Consider the following 25,600-nt stretch of genomic DNA (forward strand, 5'->3'; position numbering starts at 1 on the left):
GTTTGGGAACAAGATGAGGGTATTTTCTCATTTTATTATGGTGAATAGCATTACAATCCCATAGGAAAATAGAATGGTCCTGATCCTGTACTACCTGATCCTTGCAGGCATCTGGCTAAACCCTTGAACCATGAATGTTAAAATATATATCCTTCTCAATGCAAAACAGACAGTGTTTATATTAATGAGGGTAGTGAAAATTTTCCTCTTATTGCTCCTCCCTCCTAATTGTATATCATGGAATGAACCAGGAGACCTCATAGATTGAGTTTAATGTCAGAAAAAACTGTTGCTACTAACCAACTTGGATATACAGGTGTCCCCTCTGTTTTTACATATAGTTCACAGATATTCTTTCCTCCAGAGTTTGGATTTGTTGTCCACGTGCTAGAAGGCTAGCTTATTTTCCTTAAAGATATTTCTATCCTTCCCCTACCACAGTTGCTCTGATGTGTAATTATCTTCATTGTCAAATAAAAAAAAAGTAGCATGAGTATCTCTACTAATTTTCAAGTTCTTTCTCAACTTTCTATTAAGTATGCTGAAAAATTGAGCTGCTTAATTAATAGTTTTTTAACCACTGATTAATCACCTTTAAATGTTTTTCAATTTCATTGCATTTCATGATGGGGTAGACAACAGGTTCAGGGGTGGTATTCTAGGCACTATGTTACAATTTCTGTTTTCAGTCAAGATATTTCCTTACCCTTGCAGATGTTTTCCCTTTTTAATACCCCAGAAATACGTTAAACACTTTTGCTGTGGCATTTACGAAGTGCCTGTGTTGTGCAAGTTGAGTGTTTCAGTTTTGAAATCTGTCATCATGAAGACATAACAATGCTTTTATTGTTCTCATCTGCTAACTGTTTTGCATGCATTTTTACTTTAAATGGTTGTGATCAGTTGTGACAGTAACCTGCACTATTCAGTAACTTCCTGGCTTTTTTTTTCAGTTGAATTAATTTTAATTTTGATTCTAGTAAGACTCTCCATACTTGCCCTAGCTGCATTGAGAAGAGACTTTCATATTTGCGTTCTCCCAGTAATAGCATATTAAAGATCGGTCAGTGAAATTGTTTCTAATCTCTTTATATTATACATTTCTCAATTCAAGTATTGTGTGATGTTAAACAGAGATGTATAATTCATGGAGGAAAAAAACCCTTGGTCTTTCCTGTACTAAAAAAGCTAACTCTTGTATAGCTTGCAGAAATGATGGAGAAAATGGGGAGAAATGTTTGTCCTTCAGGAATGAACACTGCAAAAATTGAAAAGAATGTTTGAAAAGTTACTTCTGTAGCTGTGCTGTAACATTAGTCTATGTAACCGAGTCCATTTATAACTTTCCTTATTTCCTGAATTTACATGTGTTAACATTTGACTTCGATGTACAGTGCAGCCACTGTATTAATATTGGATAGATTTCATTCAGACTTAAAGTATGCATCATTAATATACCTAGGCATATTCTCAGCATACTGAGTTAAATTAAATACTTTTTCTTTATGTGGCATAGAAAATTGCTTTATGATAAGTGACTTACAGAAATTTATCACTTTTTTTTGTCCTCTTTGAAAAAATGTCATTTTAACTGGGGGGAGCAGGAGGCAGGATTATCTTGCTCATAACTTTTGAAATGTCATGCAGTTGTTACCTCTCTGGATATCAATTTTAAATTCAGTGAGAGAATTGAAATAATATATATTTTCAAAATTAGTCACGGTGAGGATGGTTGTACTGCTGGTTGCCTGAAAGATGCGCATTCTTGAAAATAATGCCTGGTCTTACTCTTTCAAAAATACTGAATTTTTATGATAAGGTCAACAAAATATAATGTAGTTTATCCTAAGTAAAAGGATACTAACAGAAGGAAGCTGTGATGTGTACTAAGAATGCCACATCACACACTAAGAAATTATGACCATGGTAATGTGGCCATTAGGATGGAATTTTGTTCCCTTAGAGGAGGAAAAATGTGATCAAGACCCCAGAAATCTTAAAAGTAGCATTAACTTTAAGCATTATCCTATTTTGTGAAAAGAGAAAAAGGTGTGGAATCAGCAGTGTATTCAGTTTGGTGCATTTGGGAAGGCGGGGAGGTGTCTGTACAGACAGGATGGATGGTAATTGGAAAATAGAACTTCGAAAAGCAACACTGAAATCTAATAAGGTGAGAGAGAGCTCATTATCTGTGTCCTGTACCTGAAACCTCCACCCTGATGTTATGAAGTATGTGTAGTTCAGGGGAGAAGTTATATCTTGTTATTCCCTGCTTAGTCCTTCAAGATGACTGGAAACTTCATAGCTAATCCTATGGGAAGGCAGTAGTGCCAAGTAAACTACCTTGCACATAACAGCTCCACAATAAAGGTTGTAGATGGAAAGAACATGGGGAAAAATAGCATATATTTGTGATCAAACTTAAATCATAGTATTTACTAAAATTCAGAAAGCAGGCTGATATTCCCATGTGTTAGCACTGTTATGGCTAGATTGTAAGAGTTAAAAATGGTTAATATTTTGCACCAGTTACTCAGAGTTGTGGGATGCAGGTTTATTGACGTTTAATAGATAACATAGGTTGTTGACACCAAACAGCATCCCAAAGTCAATGGAGAAGATTTAAAAAAAACCCAAAAACCAAAATTTGGTGTTTTATCTTATGGTACTGAAGAGAAGTAAGGTTGTTTAAAAATTCAGTCAGATCACAAGAAGGATTGTGCAAAATTTTAACTAATGCTGCTGCTGGCAGTGTTTACTTGTCATCTTCTCCCCTCCCCCAGACATGATGATGCTAGAAATCTTTAATGAACAATTGCTCATAGCCATTCTGTTGTGTCCTCATTTCAACTTTTAACATATCTGCGAAATCACTTCTTAATCAATTTATTGTTTTCTTACGTTTTCTTCAACTAAAAGTAGCAAGTATAGAAGAGTTCAGATTATGTTTTTTTCTTTTTGACTACTCCCTCTTATTCTCTGTTGTAGTTTAGTTGGAGTTACTGTAGGGACTAATTTCTTGCTGTTGTTACTTACTGTTTCTCTTAAGGAGAAGAAATTAGTGGGCTTCTCCACAACAAATTGCTAAGACATTATTCCATTTAGCTTATGTTGTTAATACATTTATCTGTATTAAGAATTGACAGGGTGTATAAAAAGTTAAAGATCAGTTTGTGTCTTGTGAGACTAAATCTCCCACCCAAATATTTTCACATGGGTGAGGATTTGTTTTGCATTCAGGGCTCTGAGCGGAGAATACATTTTCAAAACTACTGAGTTCAGGATAAATAAATCTTAGCCTCTCAGAAGCTAGCAGCTGTATGTGCAGCATCAAAATGTTTGTTTTGAGTGTGGGTGTTTGCAACTGTATTTTAATGGTGAAAACTGGAGGTTTGCATCTTTCATGTTTTGCTGAGCAAAACCAGTTTTTGTTACCCAGCCCCCTATCCTGATTATCCTAAGATAATTGTTATTTCTAGCCAAACCGTTTGTCTTTGTCACATAAGATGACTTCTTCCTGGATGGCAGGTGCAACCATTAGATATCTTAGGGTGTTTAAATACAACTTGGCATAGAAAATGTGTTTAAATAACAAAGTAAAACAACTTTCCTCCCCAAATCATCATTTAGGGTCTTGTCTTCATGGCACAAGGGAGTAGATAGCTAAGCTTTACAGCAAAGTGTTTTTAGAAGCCGTTCTCCAGTATTGTGTTCTTTGCAATGGAAGTTTTGAACTCCTCTGATTAAATGATTAAGAAGATTTCTTGAGAGGGAGAGAGAAGGAGGAAGAGAGAAAAAAGAACAGAGAACGTACAACTCTCTGAAACTTGTTTTATACCCTCTTCTTTTTGCTCCAGCATATCAGCAATTCTATCGTTACTACTTTTGGTTTCAGAATAGTAAAGTTGCTAGATTAAGAATCCCTTTCCAGTAATAAGTAACACACTTTTGCCCTTCAGAGAAGAAAACAAATGATTTTGTTATTCCTTGTTTCTTTTATTTGGTGAATTTCTTAAATGTTTCCTGATGTTTAAGTGAAATAGCATGTTGATTTATGCTGTTGTGGCAGCATACCATGTTAGATAATAGAATCAAAGCTATGTTGCAGAGAATCCCAGAATTCGGTCCAAAAAGTGGCAGGTGTGACTGACTCTTCCACTGTATTGACCAGTTTACTTGTCTCCACCTTAAACACCATTATAAGAAGTAAAAATATGTTCCTGTAATTATTCAGTGATCTTAAATGGATGTAGGATATTTTCTCCCACTTAAAACTGCTAAGAATAGAATGGTTTTTGAAGTCCATCTTACATAGAAATCCGTATTATCTGAACTAAAAGAAAAAACAAAATTAATTGAAGTCTTTAAGTGAAAATACTGCACTCATATAGTTTCTGCACCGTGAATAAAATGAATTTTCCCATTTTTAAGTTTGACTACCTTTAAAATACTGGTTTTAAGGGGACGAAGAAGCCTGCCATTGTTAAAAACAATTGATTCATAGTTCTGAGAAGTTGTATTTGTGTTGCATTTAAATTAAATTCTGTGGGCTGTAGACTTTGTTTTGTTTTTTTAAATATTTTTTCTTCCTGCAATTCAATTACATTTTAACTACAATTATTACAAAGTAAAAGACTATCAATCAGTGGGAAAGAGATAGCATCACCAGAATTTTCTGGTATAGATATGTTCAATATCTGTGTCTAGAATACTATTTTAATTTATTCTAATGGCAGCTTAATGCTGTCTTGTCATGTCTCTGTGAGGCTGTTAAAGAATTCCTTTTGTGTCAGTAAAACCAAAACTGAACTAAAGTACTTTGACATAAAATACATACTTGCTGAGAGACTCTCATACAAGAATTGCAAAAACAAAGTTGGAGAATACTGAACTGGATAAAACCCAGGAACATACCATGTGTAGTGATGGTATGGTGATGTTCATTGTACCACTACTGAATGGAGAAACAGCTCAAACCTAATTCTGTAGGTTTGCATCTGGAGCTCAAAATGTCAGTTGTTCATTTTGCTGGATATGAGTAATTTGTAATTGTTCTTTTTACTTCCATAAGGTTTTTGCATACTTGCAACCTGATGCCTTCTATTCCTTTATTTTTTGTTCAGTTATTCCAAGGATTCAGTGCATATTAATCAAAGAAAATACTGATACAGCATGCTTCCTGTCTGCCCTTTATGCCTAGATTCTTTATTTGTATGCTGAGGAATTACTTTAAGTAAAAAAAAAATTTAAAAATCCCACATGTTCCTGGGTAGAACATACACGATTCTTTTAATATTACTGACTACTAAAGTAATTTGATATGTTGACATATTTAGTGCAATAAGTGAGACAAAATATTTACTCATATAAGTTATGTGCAGAGTGCTAATTGTCAGTTGTTAGAGTGCACATAAGAAAAATTGAACTAAGTTGAAAAATTGGCAGGATTGCATAAAGGTTCAAATCTAAATCACATGACTGAAAATTTTCAGGCCAATGCATTCTTCTGCATTGTTAATTTTAATAAGTAACTACTTGAGATTTATAGAGTGCAGCACTGTGTGCATTTGACGACTTTGGCCATAATTCTACCTCTACATATTAAAAAGTAATGCCAACATGCAGCAGTGAAAGAATGGAAATACATCCATGTTTCCCTCTTCTTTGGTCGGGTCTTGTAACAGCTGTCTCATAGAATTGAGTGATGATGTGAAAGTCTGATTATTTTTTCCCCTAATCCTTATGCAAATATGATTTTCATCCTAAAATCTCAAATTCAAATTATGCTAAGATCTTAGATTGTAATATTTAAATGATATAGCTTACTTGTGTTTCAATTATATTTTTAGTCTCATGAGATTGAAGGGATGGCTACTATATCTTTTCTCAGATAATCTTTAATACCTTTGTAGTTTTTTCTTGTATGCTTTTCTGCATTCTTCTCATTGCAGTCTTTGACATGAGTTTCTCTACATCTGTACCTATTTTCTTTCGTTAAACTTTACGAATCATCAGCTTAGTTTCATTAGGCAACTGTTCTTTTGTTCGCAAATGCCCATGTAGACATTTTTGAAAAGCTTAAGTTTAACCTTTACTAATTTTTCCATGTTTTTACAGGGTTGCCTATATCTATGTCTTTGCAGAAGTGCTTCTCTTTGAAATTGGAAAAAAGTGAAGGAAATTGAATTTTAAAAGCTGGTAAAATAACTGAAACTGATGATATACAGTAAATGTGTGGTTTTGGTGAAAATGTTGTGGTTTCTCCACAGTGTTGTGCTGTTTCACATAGGTATTGTAGCATCACCAGATAATAAAATCTTCTGCTCTGAAATAGTCAACAATATATGGATTTTTAAGGTAGACATCTGGATTTAGAGACTACCGAGCAGTTGCAATTTCTGCTTAAGGTAGCAATAGTTTTGGGTGCGTACTGCCCAACAGATCATGCCTTATTGTTGAACTGCTGATGGCGGGAGAGAGCTAATGGAATAAATGACTTCATACGCAGCACCCAGTCAGCACTGGCTTTTTGCTTGCTTAAGTCAACCCATCAAAGACAGACCCCTCCAATCTTTGTAGAATCAAATTGTATAGACAGCCAAAATGGTATTCAGCATAAGAGAGTTGCTTTTCTTTGAGAGGAATAATTTTCTTAGATGTTTGGGGAAGTGTCCTTGCTTCATTCCCAGCATTAGGGATTCCCTGCAGAAAATGGGTGCTCTTTCTAGACTGTTTCTTCAAGGCAAAAATGAGAATTGTGCTATAGATGCCTGGCCCTAATATGGGTAACAAACAGATTATCCAGCCACAAGTTGTCAGTAACTTCAGATGTGACTGGGGGAAAAAAGAAGGGCTTTCTGCAGTTGCTGTAGAGGACATAGTGACTAATGCCAGTATGAGCTGGTGCCAAAAATGTAACTGCTGATGAGCTAATCAGCATAAATTTTGGGCAGGAAGCAGAGCAGGGGTAAATACAGTTGTAAATATCTGTCAAGTGTAAAATGTGGAGTGAGCAAGAAATGGCTCTTAGGGGACTGAAGGATATACCCGTGTACTAAAAGAGGTAAGGACACATGATCTACTAATATTGTCTACTTGAAAACTCTTTCATTCCTCTGTTCTCAGTCTCTAAAATTGAGATGTCTATTTTCTTTTACGCTCCCTATCTCTTTCTTTTTTCACTTCTATTTACTAATGCTTTCAGGCAGGGAATGCCTTAAACTGTAGAGAGTCCAGTAGAAATTCCTTATATTGACTGTAATCTGAAGATGCCATTATATTTCAAATAATTTGTAAGAAATATTTTAGAAAGGAAAAAGTAGCTAAAATCTTGCAGTTTTTACTGTATTATTAGCGTATCACTTCATATCGGGGGAAAAATGGTTACTTGTGTATAAAACACATCAAGGTTATTTCAGAATGCATGCAGTTCCCAAGAACTTACTGTAGACGACACCATGCTTAAACTGACATCTCTTCAATTTCTAAGAACTCTACTTTCCTCGCTTTCATTATTCAGAAGAAGAAACAGAAAAGTCCTAAGCTAATAAAAAAATCTAAAAAAATATCTTGTTGAGACCTTTCAGAACCTATTTTCAGTAAGTTAATGCTCCATTTTCTGTCCATCACAATTAAGAATCAGTGTAGGTAGTAGCAACAGACAACAGATTTGTATCACAACATGCCTACTCTAAATGAAAACAGCAATCTCATTCTTAAATGAATTTTTGACATATTGTACTTGGATTAGTTAAGGTTTTATACCGATTTGCTTTCATTTTTAATACTGATTATAGAAAAGTAAGGAGAAAATAGTGTATGCAGATGGTGCTTTAATTATTTGGACATGAGCCAAAAATGATGCCATTTTTGCCTTGCAGTTTATAACCTTCCAATATTTTCAGAATAGCCTTCTTCAGCTTGCACATGGAATACAGCCTTCTTCAGAACTTTGTTTTTATGATCTTGTTCTTAAAACTTACTGTGTGTGAATACACAAGTGTGTATGACCATTCATACACAAAGATAATCTTTTGATAACACTCCAAGTATTAAGTGTCTTAAGAGTCATCTTTGTGGTCATGTAACATTGTCAGACTTTACTGTTCCAATATAATGAACTGAGTCCTGAAAAATCTTTATGTGATGTTCAGAAAAGTTCAATTTTTTTTACATTCTTTTTTTAGAGCTATTACAGGATCACCTTATTAGGCTTTTCATTACAACTTTTTAGGACCAAATGGCAATAAAAGCAAGCAACTTCATGAAAAGGCAATAGTCTAGGAGCTGAGGATTTTTTTAAGGAAACCAGAATTATAGGTCTCAGAATAAAATTCTGAGTGTTAGCAGTGCTGCCTGTGCAATTGCCTAAACCCAAGATCCCAATGGTTCATCTGCCTCATCTTATTCTCTTCTCACTTGAGACGATTCTTCACAGCATTGTAGTCTTTCACCAGACTTCCTGTTTCAATAGCAGATACATTGAGCTTTGAAGCGTTTAACTGGCAAGACTTTTACATGTCTTCCTTGTTTTCCAAGCAGCTGTTGAAACTATAATGTCTCTTTTCAGCGTGTTAACACTCACAGTAGTTTTCTATTCAATCTGCATTACCAGTGATAACTGGGTAGTAAGCAGCGTGCAAAAATGTATCTAGGCATGTAAAATTTCTAAATAGAACATTGAATTTTGTGATTTTTATGATTCTGAAATGTATTGTGAAATATCTGTCCCCTTTGGGGGGAGGCAGGGCGGTGAGGGGAAATGTGCTCTCCTTTGAGTGGAAAGTGTTTAAAGCCAGGAAGAGTGTCAAACAGACCACCCATATTGTTTTGGAGGTAGGCTACCCATATATCTCAGTATAAACAATAAATCTGGAAGCATTTCTTATTTTATTTTTTCAGGGAAGTAAACACCACTGTTTCAAGCTCTACAGATGGTAACTACATAGAAAACAAAAAAAAGCCAAAACAATTGTAAATACTGGTGAAAAAAATTGTCTCTTAATTTTTAAATGAAGCATAACATGGGAGCCAATTTTATACCAGTGTCCACCTTGTTGGGACTAGGACTTTGGTTTTTGTATTTTCACTTAACCGTATATTAACTTCTATGCTACAAAGCAATCCTAGAGCCAGATCATCTTTCTGAATATTTTTCTACCCAGTAATTGGGACTTCTTTCTGAAGGACACTATTAAAAATAATATCACACCAAGGATGCACATCTGTTTCTCATTTCAAAACAAGTTCTTTTACTCTAAGCCTCTATTTTTCCTCCTACCATAAGATTTGTTTTTTTTTCCTTCAGTAAACAGGCAAGAATAAAAAGATCGCTAACAAAGTGGATTACTGTGTATCATTTACACAAAAGGCTTTAGCAATACATTAATTCATCCCTGTTGTGATAATGTGTATCCATAGAGTCATTTGTTCTATTAAAATGCCATCGTGTGAAAAATCAGTTGTTGCTCTGTCTCTGTAAAGTGGAGACTAGAACCGAGATTATAGCATCAACCTGAGAGGAGATTTACATGTGTCAGAAAAGAGTGTGGTTTTAAAATGTGGGTTCTCCTGACAGTACTTGTGACAGACATGACATACAGTAGGCATGCTACTTTCTGATTCTCCTCCTGAGCTCTGAAAAGTGACCTGCAAGTGAGAAGAAGATAAAAGTTCCTTAATAAATCTGTGTTGCTCCAGCTTGCCTTGCTGGGCAGAAGAATTATATCCTTCTGGTTCTTTTTGTTGCTGCTTTGAAGTTTTTCCTGTTTGAGAAAATTAATTGCTACACAGTGACAGTCACTGAATGGCTAGATAGTGACATATTTATTCCCAGAAAAAGTTCATGAGGGATTTTTTACTTCTGTGGTCAGATACTAACTAATTTGAGATCAAAAATAATAAAACTTATAACATCTCTCAAGTATTTATTCTGAATAACAGCTTTACAGGAGGACAATGACATTGGTACCAAGTATGGTGTTAGCAGCAAAGGAAACACTTAAGATCTGAAAAAGCAAACTCATGCCAACAATGGGCCTTCAGACTCTGCTGGACATGATTAAATAGGAGAAAATTTCCTTTCCATACAGCAACAGATTGGGCACTTACTAAATCTGGAAATAATTTTTAGAATTATTTTGTGTCTATTTGATGTCTAGACTGGCTTTATTCCTTATGACCTGCAGAGAATTCCTGTGTGGTCTCCTGGCATAGGAATTTGAGATAAGTTTTATTTTGCCTCATGTTTTCTTCTTTTTGAGGTATGTTCAGTGGCTATTGAACAAAAGTGTGCCACATTACATTTATCAGAGGACAGCTGTTACTGAATTTACGGGTACATGGGTAGGTTAATGGTATTTATCCCTTTTGCGGTATTTATTGTAAAGTTCGAATCATCTGAATTGGGAAATAAAGTCCCTGAAGGTGACAAAATGTTTTTTCAATTGCTGCTTATATTAAAAGGATTTCATTACAGAGTATGCCCTCTTTAATGGTACCACCACTGCTCAGGTAGAAAACTGAGTGATGCTGCCAGGTCATTCTTTGCTTCTCTGATGTGTTGTTCCCCGGGCCATGTGGCTGGAACTTCTGTTTTAAAACTAGTTAACAGATACTTCTGTTAAGCAGGCTGGTCCTATTATAAAAATCAAGTAACAGTAATCAGCAAGTATAATTTTTGATAAAGTTTTTCAGGCTTCTGTGGATGCTAATACAAGAAAAAATATTTTGTATTGTTGTACTTTAGGTTTAGGTTTTTGGAGATACTGTGTCTTTATAGTCAGATTTGTTACCCTAACATAAATTTGCCTTTGTAGAGCCATGGCAAGTCTAGCAGTGTGACATGATGGAGTTTCTTCAGAGGGGAAATAAATTTTTAAATCTTTCCATAACAACAGCAGATTTGATCATATTAACATTAATAATTTCTCCTCAACTTAAAAAAAAACCCAAACAAACAAAAAACCCCACAAAAACCACTAAACCACAAAAAGTTCATTAGACCAAAAAAATAATATACCTTCAACTCATGTTTCTGTGATCTTATTTTATTAATATTAGGGTTTTATTAATATGAATATTTTATAAGATATTTAATGGGAGACTTCCTAGTCTCTTTCATGCTAATCACAATACAGTGGGTACTTGGATTTAATAAAAATTCTTCCATGTGATTAACCCAAAACTAATGCTAGACATTGTGGATGTCAGTGTAGTCATACAGTCTGCTCTGTGTAAGTACATAAGAATTCATTTATAGATGACAGGGAGCATAGAAAGGTTAAGCACATCTATGAATAAACTGGGGCAGTTTATACAGGGCACCCTGGCATGCTGCACTAATGTACTTATGGAGGACGAAATATCTGGAAATTTTCACTTCAGGCCTGAGTCACAGCTCTTTGGAAATGAGGATCAAGGCATAGTTAGCGGAGTAACAAAATCAACCAGATTTAAAGGCTATTTGGTAGACTCATATAGAGTAAGTAAGGTTACACTCGGTTCTCTGCTGTTTGTAATATTTGCATATCCCAGGGTAGCATACATATTGTAGCAATTTTTACCTCTGGGAAGAGACCAAAGTATTGTATTGTTGTTGTCCCTGCATTTCTTTAATACGCTGTAATATTTTAGAATAAGGCTATGGTTTTATTGTGTATAGGCTGTATATTGTTTCAACATACCATGAACTATAATCTGGCCTACATCACTAAAAAGATGTCTCAAAAGCTCTGTATTGTGGTTCCAACAAATCAAAGCAATAGCAAAACATTTGATAATGCTGATAGCTTTGAGGTTTATATACAGGCAGAGCTGTGAACATAATCCAAGTTTATAAGTTGATGTCTGTATACAGTGTTTCACGAAGAGCCAGATGCAAGAGACTTCTGCACATCTGGTTGGTTTATTAGAATTTTGGAACACGGAACAGTCATTAAATATATATCCGCAGTGCAATTTCACAATATATAGAATGGATAATATTAACAGGACGCGTCTCAAATGGAATGCTGAAGTTGTCCAGTTCTCTGCATTGCATTGTGAACAGTCAGATAAATTTGTCTTCGTGTGTTTATCTCAGGAATAAAAAACAACAAGAAAAAGCCAAAGAAATGTTCCTAAGCATTTTTAATATCTTTTTTTTCTTTCCCTTTTTAAATTTCTGATTATGTTTATGGGTCATTGTACAAATACACAAAACCCCATGTATGGCAAAATAAATCTTTAAAGTATGAAGAGTAATTTCTCCGGATTTACAAAGAGAACCTGAAGTGCTGTTTTCATTTATTTATTTATTTATTTTGGAAGTGTAAAGTGGTCAAGAAGGTGCCAAATGTTTGTCATAAGCCACCTGGTTTGGGTTTTTTCCCTTTTTCTTTTTTGAAACCTAAATTTGCATTAGATAATTTTGCTGCAGTAGATAATTAATTTTGCTGCTAAATGGGCATTTCGCATAAAGAACTGAGTGGAGATCCTAGTCTGTTTTTATCCATAAACTCAGAGTCTTTCAGCTAAATATAAATATATTTCTAAATGAGTTGAATTCCTGTAGGGCTCAATGTAAAAGCTCACTGGATGTGTTTTGCTGAAGAAAGCTGTTGGCTGTGGAAGTTCCCACAGTATCAAGATTTATTAATGCAAAAGTTATTTGACACCTTTAAGAACTTTAAACTAGAAAAGAATAAGATAGTTGAGAGTAAGTTGGGATTTTGGTTGAGGTAGATAAATTCATAACGAAACAATTATCCCTACCCCCCACTATTTTCCTTTTAGGGAAAGGCCATGGATGTTATCTACCTGGACTTCAGTAAAACCTTTGACACTGTCTCCCACAGCATTCTCCTCGAGGAGCTGGGGGCTCATGGCTTGGACAGGTGTACTCTTTGCTGGGTAAAAAAACTGGCGGGCTAGCCAGGCCAAAAGAGCTGTGGATAATGGAGTTAAATCCAGTTGACGTCCAGTCATGAGCAGTGTTCCCCAGGGCTCAGCGTTGGGGCCAGTCTTGTTTAATATCTTTATCAATGATCTGGATGAGGGGATTGAGTGCACCCTTAGTAAGTTTGCAGACGACACCAAGTTGGGCAGGAGTGTCGATCTGCTTGAGGGCAGGAAGGCCCTACAGAGGGACTTGGACAGGCTGGATTGATGGGCCAGGGCAATTGTATGAGGTTTAACAGGGCCAAGTGCTGGGTCCTGCACTTGGGTCACAACAACCCCATGCAACGCTACAGGTTTGGGGAAGACTGGCTGGAGAGCTGCCCTGTGGAGAAGGACCTGGGGGTGTTGGTTGACAGCCGGCTGAACGTGAGCCGGCAGTGTGCTCAGGTGGCCAAGAAGGCCAATGGCATCCTCATTTGTGTCAGGAATAGTGTGGCCAGCAGGAGTTAGGGAAGTGATTGTGCCCCTGTTCTCAGCACTGGTGAGGCCGCACCTTGAATACTGTGTTCAGTTTTGTGCCCCTCAGTATAAGAAGGACATAGATGTGCTGGAGCATGTCCAGAGGAGGGCAACGAAGCTGATGAAGGGTCTAGAGAACAAGTCTTATGAGGAGCAGATGAGGGAACTGGGGTTGTTTAGTCTGGAGAAGAGGATGCTGAGGGGAGACCTTATCGCTCTCTACAGCTGCCTGAAAGAAGGTTGTAATGAGGTGGGTGTCGGTCTCTTCTCCCAAGTAATAAACGATAGGATGAGAGGAAACAGCCTCAAGTTGAGCCAGGAAAGGTTTAGATTGGGTATTAGGAAAAATTTCTTCACTGAAAGAGTGGTCAGGCATTGGAACAGGTTGCCAGAGAGGTGGTAGAATCACCATCCTTGGAGGTATTCAAAAGGCATGCAGATGTGGTGCATATTTAAAAGATGTGTAGCAGTGGCGCTTAGGGACGTGGTTTAGTGGTGGACTTGGCAGTGTTAGGTTAATGGTTGGACCTGATGATCTTAAAGGTCTTTTCCAACCTAAATGATTCTATTCTATGATTCTAAAAGTTGATGTGGTAAATAGGGACTCATGTAGGGACAGAAGACGTGCACAGGGTTTAAAAACACAGGAACGGCATATGTGGTTGGTGGGGTGAGAGGCAGGAATACATTATCAGAATCAGCAACTGAAGAGGTGCTGGCTTTTACAGATGCTGGTTTTTAGAAATTACTATCATTCTGAAAAAAATCCAGCATTCTAAAAAATAACAGCCGTCTGTGAAACTGCCTGATCATTAGCCTCTTTTACTGTCCTTCACTCTTCAACTGATGTTGATTTTTATCTGAGGAAAATAATGATTGAGATGAAGATGTAAGTGTTGAGAAAGGCAACTATAACCTTCACAGTAGATTGTTTTTGGCAGACATTCAGTTTCATAGATTAAGCAATTCAATGGACTCTTCTGAAAGATTTCATCATCTCTATATGGAGTGATACTGTTGATCCTTCCCCTGTCTTGCTATCGATGTCATATATACTGCTCCTTTGTATATAAATATGTGTTTTTGGAGACCTTGCGTGCATCCTACTGTGCTACATTAATTTCTATAGGAGAAGTTGCTTTGCAGTCTGTCAAGCTCAGCTGCTTCATCTGTGAAACTCATGACTGCAGAGCAGGATATTAAATGATCAGTGGTAGAACTCAGAACAAAAATAGGAAAACAATGGGTACTGGGATTGCTCTATCCTAAGTTCCTTCCATTTTCTTCCTACCTGCTTTCACAAATCTTGTAGAGTCATGTTCATCTTTCCTTTCCTCAATCTCCATCATACCTGATTGAAATCACCCTGCCAAATAGGTAAGCTAGAGCTGCATGAAATAAAATTACTTGTGGTTAGGGGTTTGAGAGGAGTGTAGGCTAAAACCTTCCTCACAATTCTTGTAGGAGTCTGTAAGATTCTCAAAATAAAAGATAATCTGGGAAAATCAGAGTAGAAGAATAGGGAGTCCTTTAAGGTACAATAGTCTCAGAACCATGAATCTCTGGAGATTGGGAGGATGTTGGACTTGGACACTGACTCCAAGAATTTTTCAGTCTGTCCCAGCATAGCTCTTTCCCTTAACTGATACATTGGAACAGTTTTTAACTATGTTTTGTATAACTCAAATGCTCCTTTCATGACTCTGCAACTAAGTTTTTCGTCTTGTCATATCATCTGTCTTGTTATAAGCTTAAAAATACATTTAAACCCAGAAATTTTAAATTTCATTTCTCTTCCCTCTTACCTCCACCTTTCCCCACTTTAGAAATAGAGTTGGGAGAAATGATCCTTCTTTTCTCTGTAATTTTTACTTGTTTACAATATACAGTCATTTTCTGAATGTTCAGAAAGATTGCACTTCTATTTTGTGAGCAAGATATCACGAGGAATCACATTACGGGCATCTTATTTGAAATCTTTTTCTATTTGTTTATTTGACAGGTCCTTGACCAGTATGAACAAGAAGGGTTTAATTTCCTAGCTAAAGTTTTTAATTCTTCGCATTCCTTCTTAGAAGATTTGACAGGTCTAACTTTATTACACCAGGAGACACAGGCTGCTGAGGTAAGAAAATATACGCTGGATATTAAGAATGAACAGGTGGCAGTAAAGAGTGCTTGGTTTTATGTTCAGCTGTAGAGCCATGTGATTAAATGAATCACTGATAGAATCGAGCAGTGGTATCTGATTTACAAGCCACATGCGTATTCCATCCAGTGAGATGTGTCCTGTTAATGTTATAGAATAAGAGATATTGTTGGATGTGAGAGATCATTCTTTTTTAGGAATAGGTGATGGGATGCTTGCTGATAGCCAGTTAGAAATACATAGCACTATTATTATTATTCATTTTATTTTTGTCACATTTTGTGAAATTACAGAAATGTTTTAAGTGACAGGTCTGAATTTATATCAGGAAGGTTCCTATCTGTTGTCTTTTAGGGTGTGTTTCACTGGCAGTGTAAACTGCAGTTTTTGCAAGCATTAAAAGTGCTGTATACAAGTACTGACAGTAGGTAGCCATGATAGCACATAGCCCAGTATGGGCTGACAACCACAGTATTTACACAGGTTCCTAGGTAGGTTAGACATTCTCTTTAATTAATCGTAACTTTTTTAATCTGAGTTTTCAAGTATTGTTTTAAAGAAAACAAGTGACTTGTGTTATGTGGTGTAAGAGAATCAATTATCTTTTTAGGTCCATCTAAAATGTAATTATCATACTGTTTGATGGATTATAATATGGGGAAAGCAGCATTGCTTATTTGTCTAGTGACAAAAGTTGTAATGTGGAATGAAATTGGGGTATGTTTGTTATGTTCTCATGAGAGAGAACCCTGTCTAAACAGGTTGCGATATTGAGTTTGTCTCATAGAAATTGAAACAGGTATCTGTCTTAGCAAGGTGGGGGTCAGTCTCTTCTCCCTGGTAACAAGCGATAGGATGAGAGGAAATGGCTTCAAGCTGCACCAGGGGACGTTTAGGTTGGATATTAGGAAAAACTTTTTCACCGAAAGGGTTGTCAAACATTGGAACAGGCTGCCCAGGGATGTGGTTGAGTCTCCATCCCTGGAGGTATTTAAAAGAAGGGTAGACGTGGTGCCTGAGGATATGGTTTAGTGAGACTTGGCAGTGATAGGTTAGCGGTTGGACTTGATGGTCCTAAGGGTCTTTTCCAACCTTAATGAATCTATGATTCTATGATTAATATTGTATTTTAATAATGATTTGTAATCCTTACTACGTCTAAAATGTCTACAGTGTTCTACATCTATAATTGAATTTTGTTGTAGTTGTATCACATGGATGTTTCCAAAGTTGGCTTTGAGAAGTGATTATTCAGTTACTGTAACCTGTGTAAACGGTATAGCTGTTTTTTTCAGCTGGAAAGGGCTCAACAGTGTTGCTTAATAAGGTTTGTGGGGATAATGATGACTTGGCTCTCTGTTTCATGTTTTAATCTTTTAAAATAATTGGAGCAGATTCTGCAGACATTAAACCTTTAAATACTTGATGTATTCTTAAAATAGCCTGGTGATACCTAGAAAACATTTAAATATACATGAGAAGGATCCAGCAAAGGAAAACATATACCCTTTAACAGGTGCTACTCATTAGCAGTAAGAGTGATTATACTCTGATTGCCATGCATCACTTTTAGGCTGCTAAGAATTGTCTAGTCTGCTAATGACAGCAGTAAAACCAGTTACAATTGCCCTAGTTAATAATTTATTATTTTTCAAATATTAATTAATACATTTCTTTTACAGCTTCAGAATGTATCCAGGTGTTTGTTTATAAAGTTTTAGATATTCTTTACAAAATGTAGAGTCTGGTGTGAGTTTATTGCAACTTAGTGAAGTTCAAAGTTTAACATAAAAGTGGAATTAGTTTGCTTCCAGAAATCTTTTCGTTCAGCACTGAGGTTTATGCAGTGAAATCATTGCTCATAGGTGGAAAAACTGACTTACAAAATATTTGCAAAGCTAACACATCCAAATTAGCCCAACTACCGCAGAACTAGCAACTTTTCTTGATTGATTCCCCATAGCATTTTTGTAAAAACTCATCTGTTTTATCTGGGTTAACAATTTTAATGGTCTTGATAAAGTTTGTATTTATGAATGTAAAGTCCAACAGATTATTTGTAGATTCTGGAGCATGCTTGCTTTCTTTGGATTAAAAGACCTATTCTTTTGTTACATTTTGCCACTGTGGACTCTGAAGAATAAAGAGGTAGTTTTGCTGTCCTCTACTCCCTCAGTCCATAGTCTGGGTCAGTTTTTAAAACTTTTAAGCACAGAGGGGGTGCTTTTAGTATATTTTCTATTGAATTGTTCTTGTATTTTGAGCTCATTTTTCTCATACAATGCAGTTGGTGCAATTTATATTGCTGAGTTTGAAGACTCTGAAACGGCTTTTCGGGTTTCTGGCTACTTTTGAACTGCTGTTGGCAGAACGTATTCTCTAAAATGAAGTCACTAGATTTGTTAAGATCAGTGCTCATTAGGTTGATTTAAGATATTCTTGATATATGGCATTCTAAAAATTGCAACAAAAATAGTGTTGAGAAGTTACTTGCCTTTCTGCACTCAAACTCTTCACAGAGATTTTGTAGATGGTTCTTGGGTTTGGAAACCATAAAAATGGCTTCTAGTAACTGAAGATTTCCTTTCCTTCTATGTAGAAAAATTTGACTAATGCCATTGCTCCACTGTAATGAAAATAGACTTGTGACGTTACATGTCATTCAACCTTAAATTTACTGCAGTGACATCATAATTGTGTTGTAATTCCATATAAAAAATCACTGATATTAGGCTGATAAACTTGCATCTATAGGGAAACTACTCAATCTTGTCCTTTTCTTGAAAGGATTGCTCTTAAAATGTTGATTCATTAAGAACATTTAACTGAATATTGTGCTCAGAGTGTTCTGTTGTGGTCAGAAGAACTGGAGGTTTTGTCATGTAGGTCTTATACATGAAAATATTGCACCTTAAGTTAAATCACACTTTTTAAATTAATGTAACAAACACTTAGCTAGTTTCATATACAATTGCAGTAAGATATGGAAGATTTTTCACTTACTAAATGTCTTTTCAACTTGCATTGTTCAATTTCTTCTTCCTGTTCTGTGCTGTTGACCTAAATATTAATACTATCTTGACATACTTTACCTTACCTTTTTAAAATGACTGATAAGAATATAATAATAATTCAGCATGTAACCGGAGTAGCAATTGTAACAGATTGTTTGTCATTCAAATTTGACACTAATTGTAGGGTTTTTACTCAATAACACACTATTTCTTTAACATGAGATACATAATTTACTGCTAAGGCTGGCCCTCAGGCATCTCAGCCCCCAGAGAAGAGAGGACAAATTGGGACAAAGGAAGACTTACCATCAGTTGAGAGACTGTGTCAGAGATCATCTGTGCAAACTGGATCCTCACAAATCCATGGGCCCTGATGGGATGCTGAGGGAGCTGGTGGATGTTCTTGCCGAGCCACTCTCCATCATCTTTGAAAGGTTGTGGAGGACAGGAGAGGTGCCTGAGGACTGGAGGACAGCGAGTGTCACTCCAATCTTCAAAAAGTGCATGAAGGAGGACCTGGGGAACTATAGGCCAGTCAGCCTCACCTCGATCCCTGGAAAGGTGATGGAGCAGTTCATCCTGGAGGTCATCTCCAGGCATGTAGAGGACAAGAAGGTTATCAGGAATAGTCAAGGGAGTCTCACCAAGGGGAGATCATGCTTGACCAACCTGATAGTGTTCTACAATGGTGTGACTGGCTGGGTTGATGAAGGGAGAGCAGTGGATGTTGTCTATCTTGACTTCAGTAAGGCATTTGACACTGTCTCCCGTAGCCTCCTCATAGGCAAGCTATGGAAGCATGGGTTGGATGAGTGGACAGTGAGGTGGATTGAGAACTGGCTCAACAACAGAGCTTAGAGGGTCGTGATCAACAGAGCAGAGTCTGGATGGAGCCCTGTCTCTAGTGGTGGTCCCCAGGGGTCTGTGCTGGCTCCAGTCCTGTTCAACGTATTCATCAGTGACCTGGATGATGGGATAGAGTGTAACCTCAGGAAGTTTGCTGATGATACCAAGCTGGGAGGAGTGGCCGATACACCAGAAGGCTGTGCTGCCATCCAGCGAGACCTGGACAGGCTGGAGAGCTGGGCCGAGGGGAACCTGATGAAATTCAACAATAGCAAGTGCAAGGTCCTGCACCTGGGGAGGAACAACCCCATGCACTAGTACAGGCTGGGGCTGAACTACTGGAAAGCGGCTCTGTTGAGAAGGACTTGGGAGTGCTGGTGGACAGCAAGGTGAACATGAGCCAGCAATGTGCCCTTGTGGCCAAGAAGGCCAATGATATCCTGGGCTGCATTAAAAGGAGCGTGGCTAGCAGATTGAGAGAGGTTATCTTCCTTCTCTACTCTGCCCTGGTGAGACCACATTTGGAGTACTGTGTCCAGTTTCGGGCCCCCCAGTTTAGAAGGATGTGGAACTGCTTGAACAAGTCCAGTGGAGAGCTACCAAGATGATCAGGGGACTGGAGCATCTCCCTAATGAGGAAAGGCTGAGAGGCTTGGGTTCTTGGGTTTGTTCAGCCTGGAGAAGAGAAGACTGAGGGGGGATTTCATCAATACCTATAAATATCTAAAAGGAGGGTGTCCAGACAATGGGACTAGGCTCTTTTCAATAGTGCCCAATGACGGGACAAGGGGCAGTGAGCACAAGTTGGAACACAGGAAGTTCTACCTCAGTATGAGAAAAAGCTTTTTTACTGTGAGGGTGGCAGAGCAGTGGAACAGGCTGCCCAGGGAGGTTGTGGAGTCTCCTTCCCTGGAGACATTCAAAACCCACCTGGATGTGTTCCTGTGCCACTTGCTCTAGGTGTGCCTGCTCAAGCAGGGGGGGTGGACAAGATGATCTCCAGAGGTCCCTTCCATCTCCTACCATTCTGCGATTCTGTGATCAGGAATTTATAAATGTTCTACATTACTTTGTTAGCATGACAATTCATGCAGTAAATAATAAAATTTGCAAACGTTTCTATTCTGTCTTGAAATGACAGTAAATTTCAGGCATCTGCCTTTTCCACATCTGGTTCTAATTTAGGTTCTGTGGAACTTTTTTTTTTAGTACCAATTAGATATTTATGTATATCTTCAACGAGAGACTCTGATGACATGCATGGCTTTGAAGGCCAATGGAAGCCGTGGAAAACTCCCACATCAGCATTTAGACCTTGTTTGCACTGGTTACAGTTCACTTTGGGAGCCGCCAAAGCTCATGTAAAAATTGCACTTCTGTTTTCCAGATCACTTTTGTCTCCTTACCTCTGACCTGAACTTTTTAACTTGATACTTGTTCAATGTGTGGTCAAGTTGAATTGCTGGGCTTAAAATAAAGAAAACCTATACATCCCTTGAGTTACTCATCAGAAACTAAAGACATTGATTTGGAGACAGAACAACAACGAATCAAATGACTTCCACTTCAGAACTTGGCTGGGCTGCCCAATGATGGTTGCATACCACAGTGCACCTCTAAAACTAGCTGGTTTGGTTGCCACATATGCCAGACTTAACCCTGCGAAGTATATTGGGTTTCATTGGTGCGGAGAGCTCTCTGTATTTAATCTAGTCTAAAATTATAATTTTCCTGATATGTACTCAACTACTCTGTTAAAGATTAAGTTTTACTGATGTGCCACATTTCTGGAAGCAAAAACTGACACATTAGTAAAATCCATAGTCAGGATTATTCCACAGTTGTGGGAGAATCACTCCCTTTTGTAAGATTTTCTAAGAAACTTCTTTAGGGGTACTCGTTTTATTGTTACCCTTTTCCATCAGAAACAACTGCCATTGTTCTTCAAGGCCCAATTAAGCAAAGTAACCAGGCTTATCCTTACTTGAATGTGTATGTAAGTGCTCTTGAAATCACTGGGACTGAAGCATCTATTGAAATGTATTGATAGAAGGAGCGATAGCAGTGGTAAAGTGATTTTTTTTTGCATGAAATCACTGTATTATGTGTAGTTGGATTTCTATACAAGACTTTTTAAGCTATATCAATTTTCAGAAGTACAGAAACTTAATTTCTCTCTGTTCTTAGTAAGACCCAAGTATAAATACACTTTCTTACTTTGGATTTCAATTCCTAAATTACTTGGATGCTTTACTATACTTTTTTACTTCAGGTTTTTTGACTCTTACAATGTGATCCATAGCACCTGTAGTTTTTATGGGAAGTTCTTGTGGTCAGTGAATGAACCCTATTTGGTATTTGCAAAAACCCCTTCCTGTGCTGGTTTACTGTATCACAAATCATGCAGATTAGAACTAGAAGGGTGAGATTAATTTAAAAAAAAATCACACTAGTAAAATATTTTTAGCTCCTGGAATAGGAGAAAATGTAGAAAACCCTTTTTTATTCTGATTCTGCACGCACCTGAAGTTTGTGCCTGACCATTTTTTCAGCCATTTTGTGGGGATTAGAGCTTAATTATATAATAGGCAGCTGGTATTAAAAGTTAACTTAGTGCTTATCCAAATTTGGAAGAAAATTCACAATTTCCAATGTACTTGGCTGTTAAAAATATCCTGCTTATTTCTGATTCTGCACTATATTATGCAACCTATTTGATGCTGAAACAAGAACATATGAATAGCAAAAAAAAAATCCCAAACAAAACAGAAAAACCCAATTTCAACAATATTATAATAGTAAGTTCTGTAACTTAATTTTTTCTGTTAACCAAGCAGTATTCAGAATTGAATTTTACTTGATGTTATGAAAATTTCCTATAACAGACACTACTGACGGGTAGACCAGAATTAATGTTTGAGACTTTTCTGTGTGAGATTTCTGTGTTTTCCTTCATGTTTTTAATCTGGTGCATTTCAGGAGAAATTCACTTTGACAGATTCAGGCCTGCCCTGGAATCTCTTTTTTAAGAGATTAAGAGATTAATCTGTTTTCTTTTAAGAGGTGAGTTTTTGTTTGGTTTTTTTATTTTTTCATTATGTCAATTAGTGTCATCATTTTTCTTCATTCTTCAAACAGTATTTCCCAGACCTTCAAATAGTGGTAAATTTTTTCTACAAAAAAAATCCCCGTTGAACATAGTCCAAATGAAAAATGAGTCTTGGTTATGATAGTTTTTAAAATGTATGGAAATTTCTAATGCATTCTGGTTATTATGCTTTGCTATTACATGCCTAAAATAGATGTAGTCAGTCTGTTATTCACCACAATGTTCTGCTGAATCTATGGTATTTCTGCTCTTGAAATTTTGCCAAGGAGAGGTAGTTGTTACATCAACAGAAAACAGTTCAAACTGGGTTTTACAGCCATTGAACAAGCCCAAGAATTGTCTTTATGCTGATACCTTATGGTGCTCTTTGAAGAATTTAGAAGTATCTGTGAAGTGGTTCCTCTGTTTCGTATGAAAACGTGATCTCTTCGTCTTTCCCCTAATAACTTTACTGATAACTTCAATTATTATTACTAGCAATACTCAAATGCTCTTCCTAGGACTGACTTCAGCAACCAATGTGCACAAATACTCATGTTCCATGAGATATTTAAATAAATATATATTTGTCTTGTCAGGATAGGGAAAGGCCATGTGCAGTCATTTTACTTAGTTGAAGCCAAGGGAAAGAAGGGGGAAGGACAGTTGATTGTAGGGTTGTACAGAATGAAAAGATTCTTTGAGTGTATGGTACCACAAGAATGCTTCAAGGAAGACCTCAAGGATGAGAGCCTGGGAGCTTTACAGTTACAAACATATTTTCATCGGTCAACCCGCGTTAATGTTTGGATTCTAAAGAGAGATTTTAAAAGTGAGGACAGCTATAGAAACGCCACCCATATCACTTAGAATGAATAAACCTGTGTTATCATAAAAATCCTATGTGACCTTGCCTCAAAAACATGAAAGAACCTTATAAAATATTTTTATGTGCAAATTTTGACTCGTAAATTCTGGCATCCTTCCATAAAAGGTGCTACTGATTAGCTACATAGATTGATAGATTTATTAAACTTGTATAGTTATTAGTAAAATTAAACAAAACTCTGCAAATTCAAATGTAAGAATTAATACTTGGGGGCAGAGATAGAGGGAATGATTTTTGAGTGTAAAGAATTTTTATTTAAGCTGCTGTTGATATCAAGCTTTTTTGTTTGAAATTTCAAATATATGGGAAAATTTTACACTAAAACCACTGAAAGAAATGGAATAATGGCATTTGGGTTAGCAACAGATGGTAATTTTTTTTGTTGTTTTTTCACGAATTGAATTGTGAATTGGTGTCGTAGTTCCAAAACATTGATAGAGTTTAAATCTGTATAAAATTTCACAGTAAATATTGCATAGCTATAAAATGGGAAGTACTGCTATGAATAAACTTATAACCTCATCAGTTTATATATGAAGGAAAAAACCTATGCAACAAATAGCAGTCAGTGCCTCATTTTATATGAGCTATAAAAAAATGTAGCCTTTTAGTATAGCAGCTTTCCAGGTGCTGTGAAACTGCTGTAGCATTAATGTTTAGTCTATGTTCTTCATGATGCCTATGCAGCTTTTGAGTATGAGCTTGTGTAGATAACAATTCAGGATTGTTTGTCCTCTTTATGAACAGATTGATCAGGTTAGTACTGCTCAATATCAGCCATTGTCTTCCAAGACAGCTCAAAGTGTCTGTGCTTTTTGATGTCCTGTTGCAAAGGTACAGTGGTTTTCTTCTTAAAGTATTTTATTTGCTCTTATTAGATCAGTATCTAAACAAGGAGTAGCTGAACTGATGAAGTAATGCTTCAGTTTGTGCCATGATGGTAAATGACATTAAATTGTACTTGATTTAAGATTTTAGAATATTTTTAGTTAATGATAAATCTAGCACACAAAATTTTGACATGAACTGCTATACTGAATCTGTAAAATCTGAAGAATGGATTTGTTGATGTCTTCAGAAACTAATCATGCCTCTGAGGAACTTAGTACACTTAATTATTTTTTTTACTATTATTTTCCATAAGGCAGAAGACATACGCCCAATTTTCATATGTAATGATCCATCAAAATGAATTAGGATTAATATGACTGAACAGTTTCAATATGCTGGCATAATTTCTTTGCCAGTGTGTGACATTACAAGCTGAAGAAGTTACAAATGACTTATGTAAATGAAATGGCTGATCTAGTGAGTAGTACATCTAAAGCATCTCCATGATCTAGGCATACCCCTCTATGGCACTGAGGACTTCAGCAATTTGAAGTCTGTGAAGGATTCATAAAAATGTTTAACATTTATTAAGCAGTTAGTGAGAAAGCAGTGAAGACCCAACTGCCAAATGTGGTGGGGGAGGACTGGAAAAGAGTGGTTTCTTGGACTTAATTGGAGACAGAATCAAAGAATCCCAGAATGGAAGGGACCTCAGGGATCATCTAGTCCAACCTTTCTAGGAAGAGCACAGTCTAGACAAGATGGCCCAGCACCCTGTCCAGCTGAATCTTGAAAGTGTCCAATGTGGCTGAGTCAACCACTTCCCTGGGGAGATTATTCCAATGGTTGACTGTCCTCACTGTGAAAAATTTCCCTCTTGTGTCCCATCGGAATCTCCCCAAGAGCAACTTGTGTCCATTCCCCCTTGTCCTCTCCACGGGACTCCTTGTAAAAAGGGAGCCTCTTTGTAGCTACCCCTTAAGTAATGGTACACGTTGATGAGATCCCCTCTGAGCCTCCTTTTCTCAAGGCTGAACGAACCCAGTTCTCCCAGCCTATCCTCATATGGCAGGCTTCCCAGTCCTTTGATCATCTTGGTGGCCCTTCTCTGGACCCCTTCCAGCCTGTCCACATATTTTTTTTGTATAGAGGGGACCAGAACTGTACACAGTCCTCCAGGTGTGGCCTGACAAGCGCTGAGTAGAGTGGGATAATGACTCCTTCCTCTCTGCTGGTGGTGCCCTTTTTGATGCAACCTAGCATCCTGTTGGCCTTCTTGGCTGAAACAGCGCACTGTTCGCTCTACAAGGACCCCGGGGTCCCTTTCCACAGAGCTGCTCTCCATCCAGGTGGATCCGAAATAGGAATAGATAGGGCATGAAGTG

At 37.0% G+C, this 25,600-nt stretch overlaps 1 protein-coding gene across 11 annotated transcripts in view; it reads left to right on the forward strand.

Annotated features, from left to right (window-relative positions):
• ATG7 (autophagy related 7) overlaps positions 1 to 25,600 on the forward strand; it is a 114,202-nt gene that overhangs the window by 38,801 nt on the left and 49,801 nt on the right. For 6 of the 11 annotated variants that reach the window (XR_010373359.1, XR_010373357.1, XR_010373358.1 and 3 more), the window contains exon 18: positions 15,401 to 15,523. The exons of 4 other annotated variants lie outside the window; for them this stretch is intronic. Coding sequence is in view for 4 of the 7 variants with exons in the window: in XM_064454244.1 (XP_064310314.1) it covers positions 15,401 to 15,523 (123 nt within the window). In the remaining 3 variants the exon portion in view is untranslated. Of the gene's footprint in view, positions 1 to 15,400; positions 15,524 to 22,386; positions 22,471 to 25,600 lie in introns of all 11 variants that reach the window. One more of the 11 variants, XM_064454241.1, reaches the window with a different exon arrangement.

This window comes from Phalacrocorax carbo, chromosome 6 (genome assembly GCF_963921805.1).
Source record: "Phalacrocorax carbo chromosome 6, bPhaCar2.1, whole genome shotgun sequence".
Classification (NCBI taxonomy): Eukaryota; Metazoa; Chordata; class Aves; order Suliformes; family Phalacrocoracidae; genus Phalacrocorax; species Phalacrocorax carbo.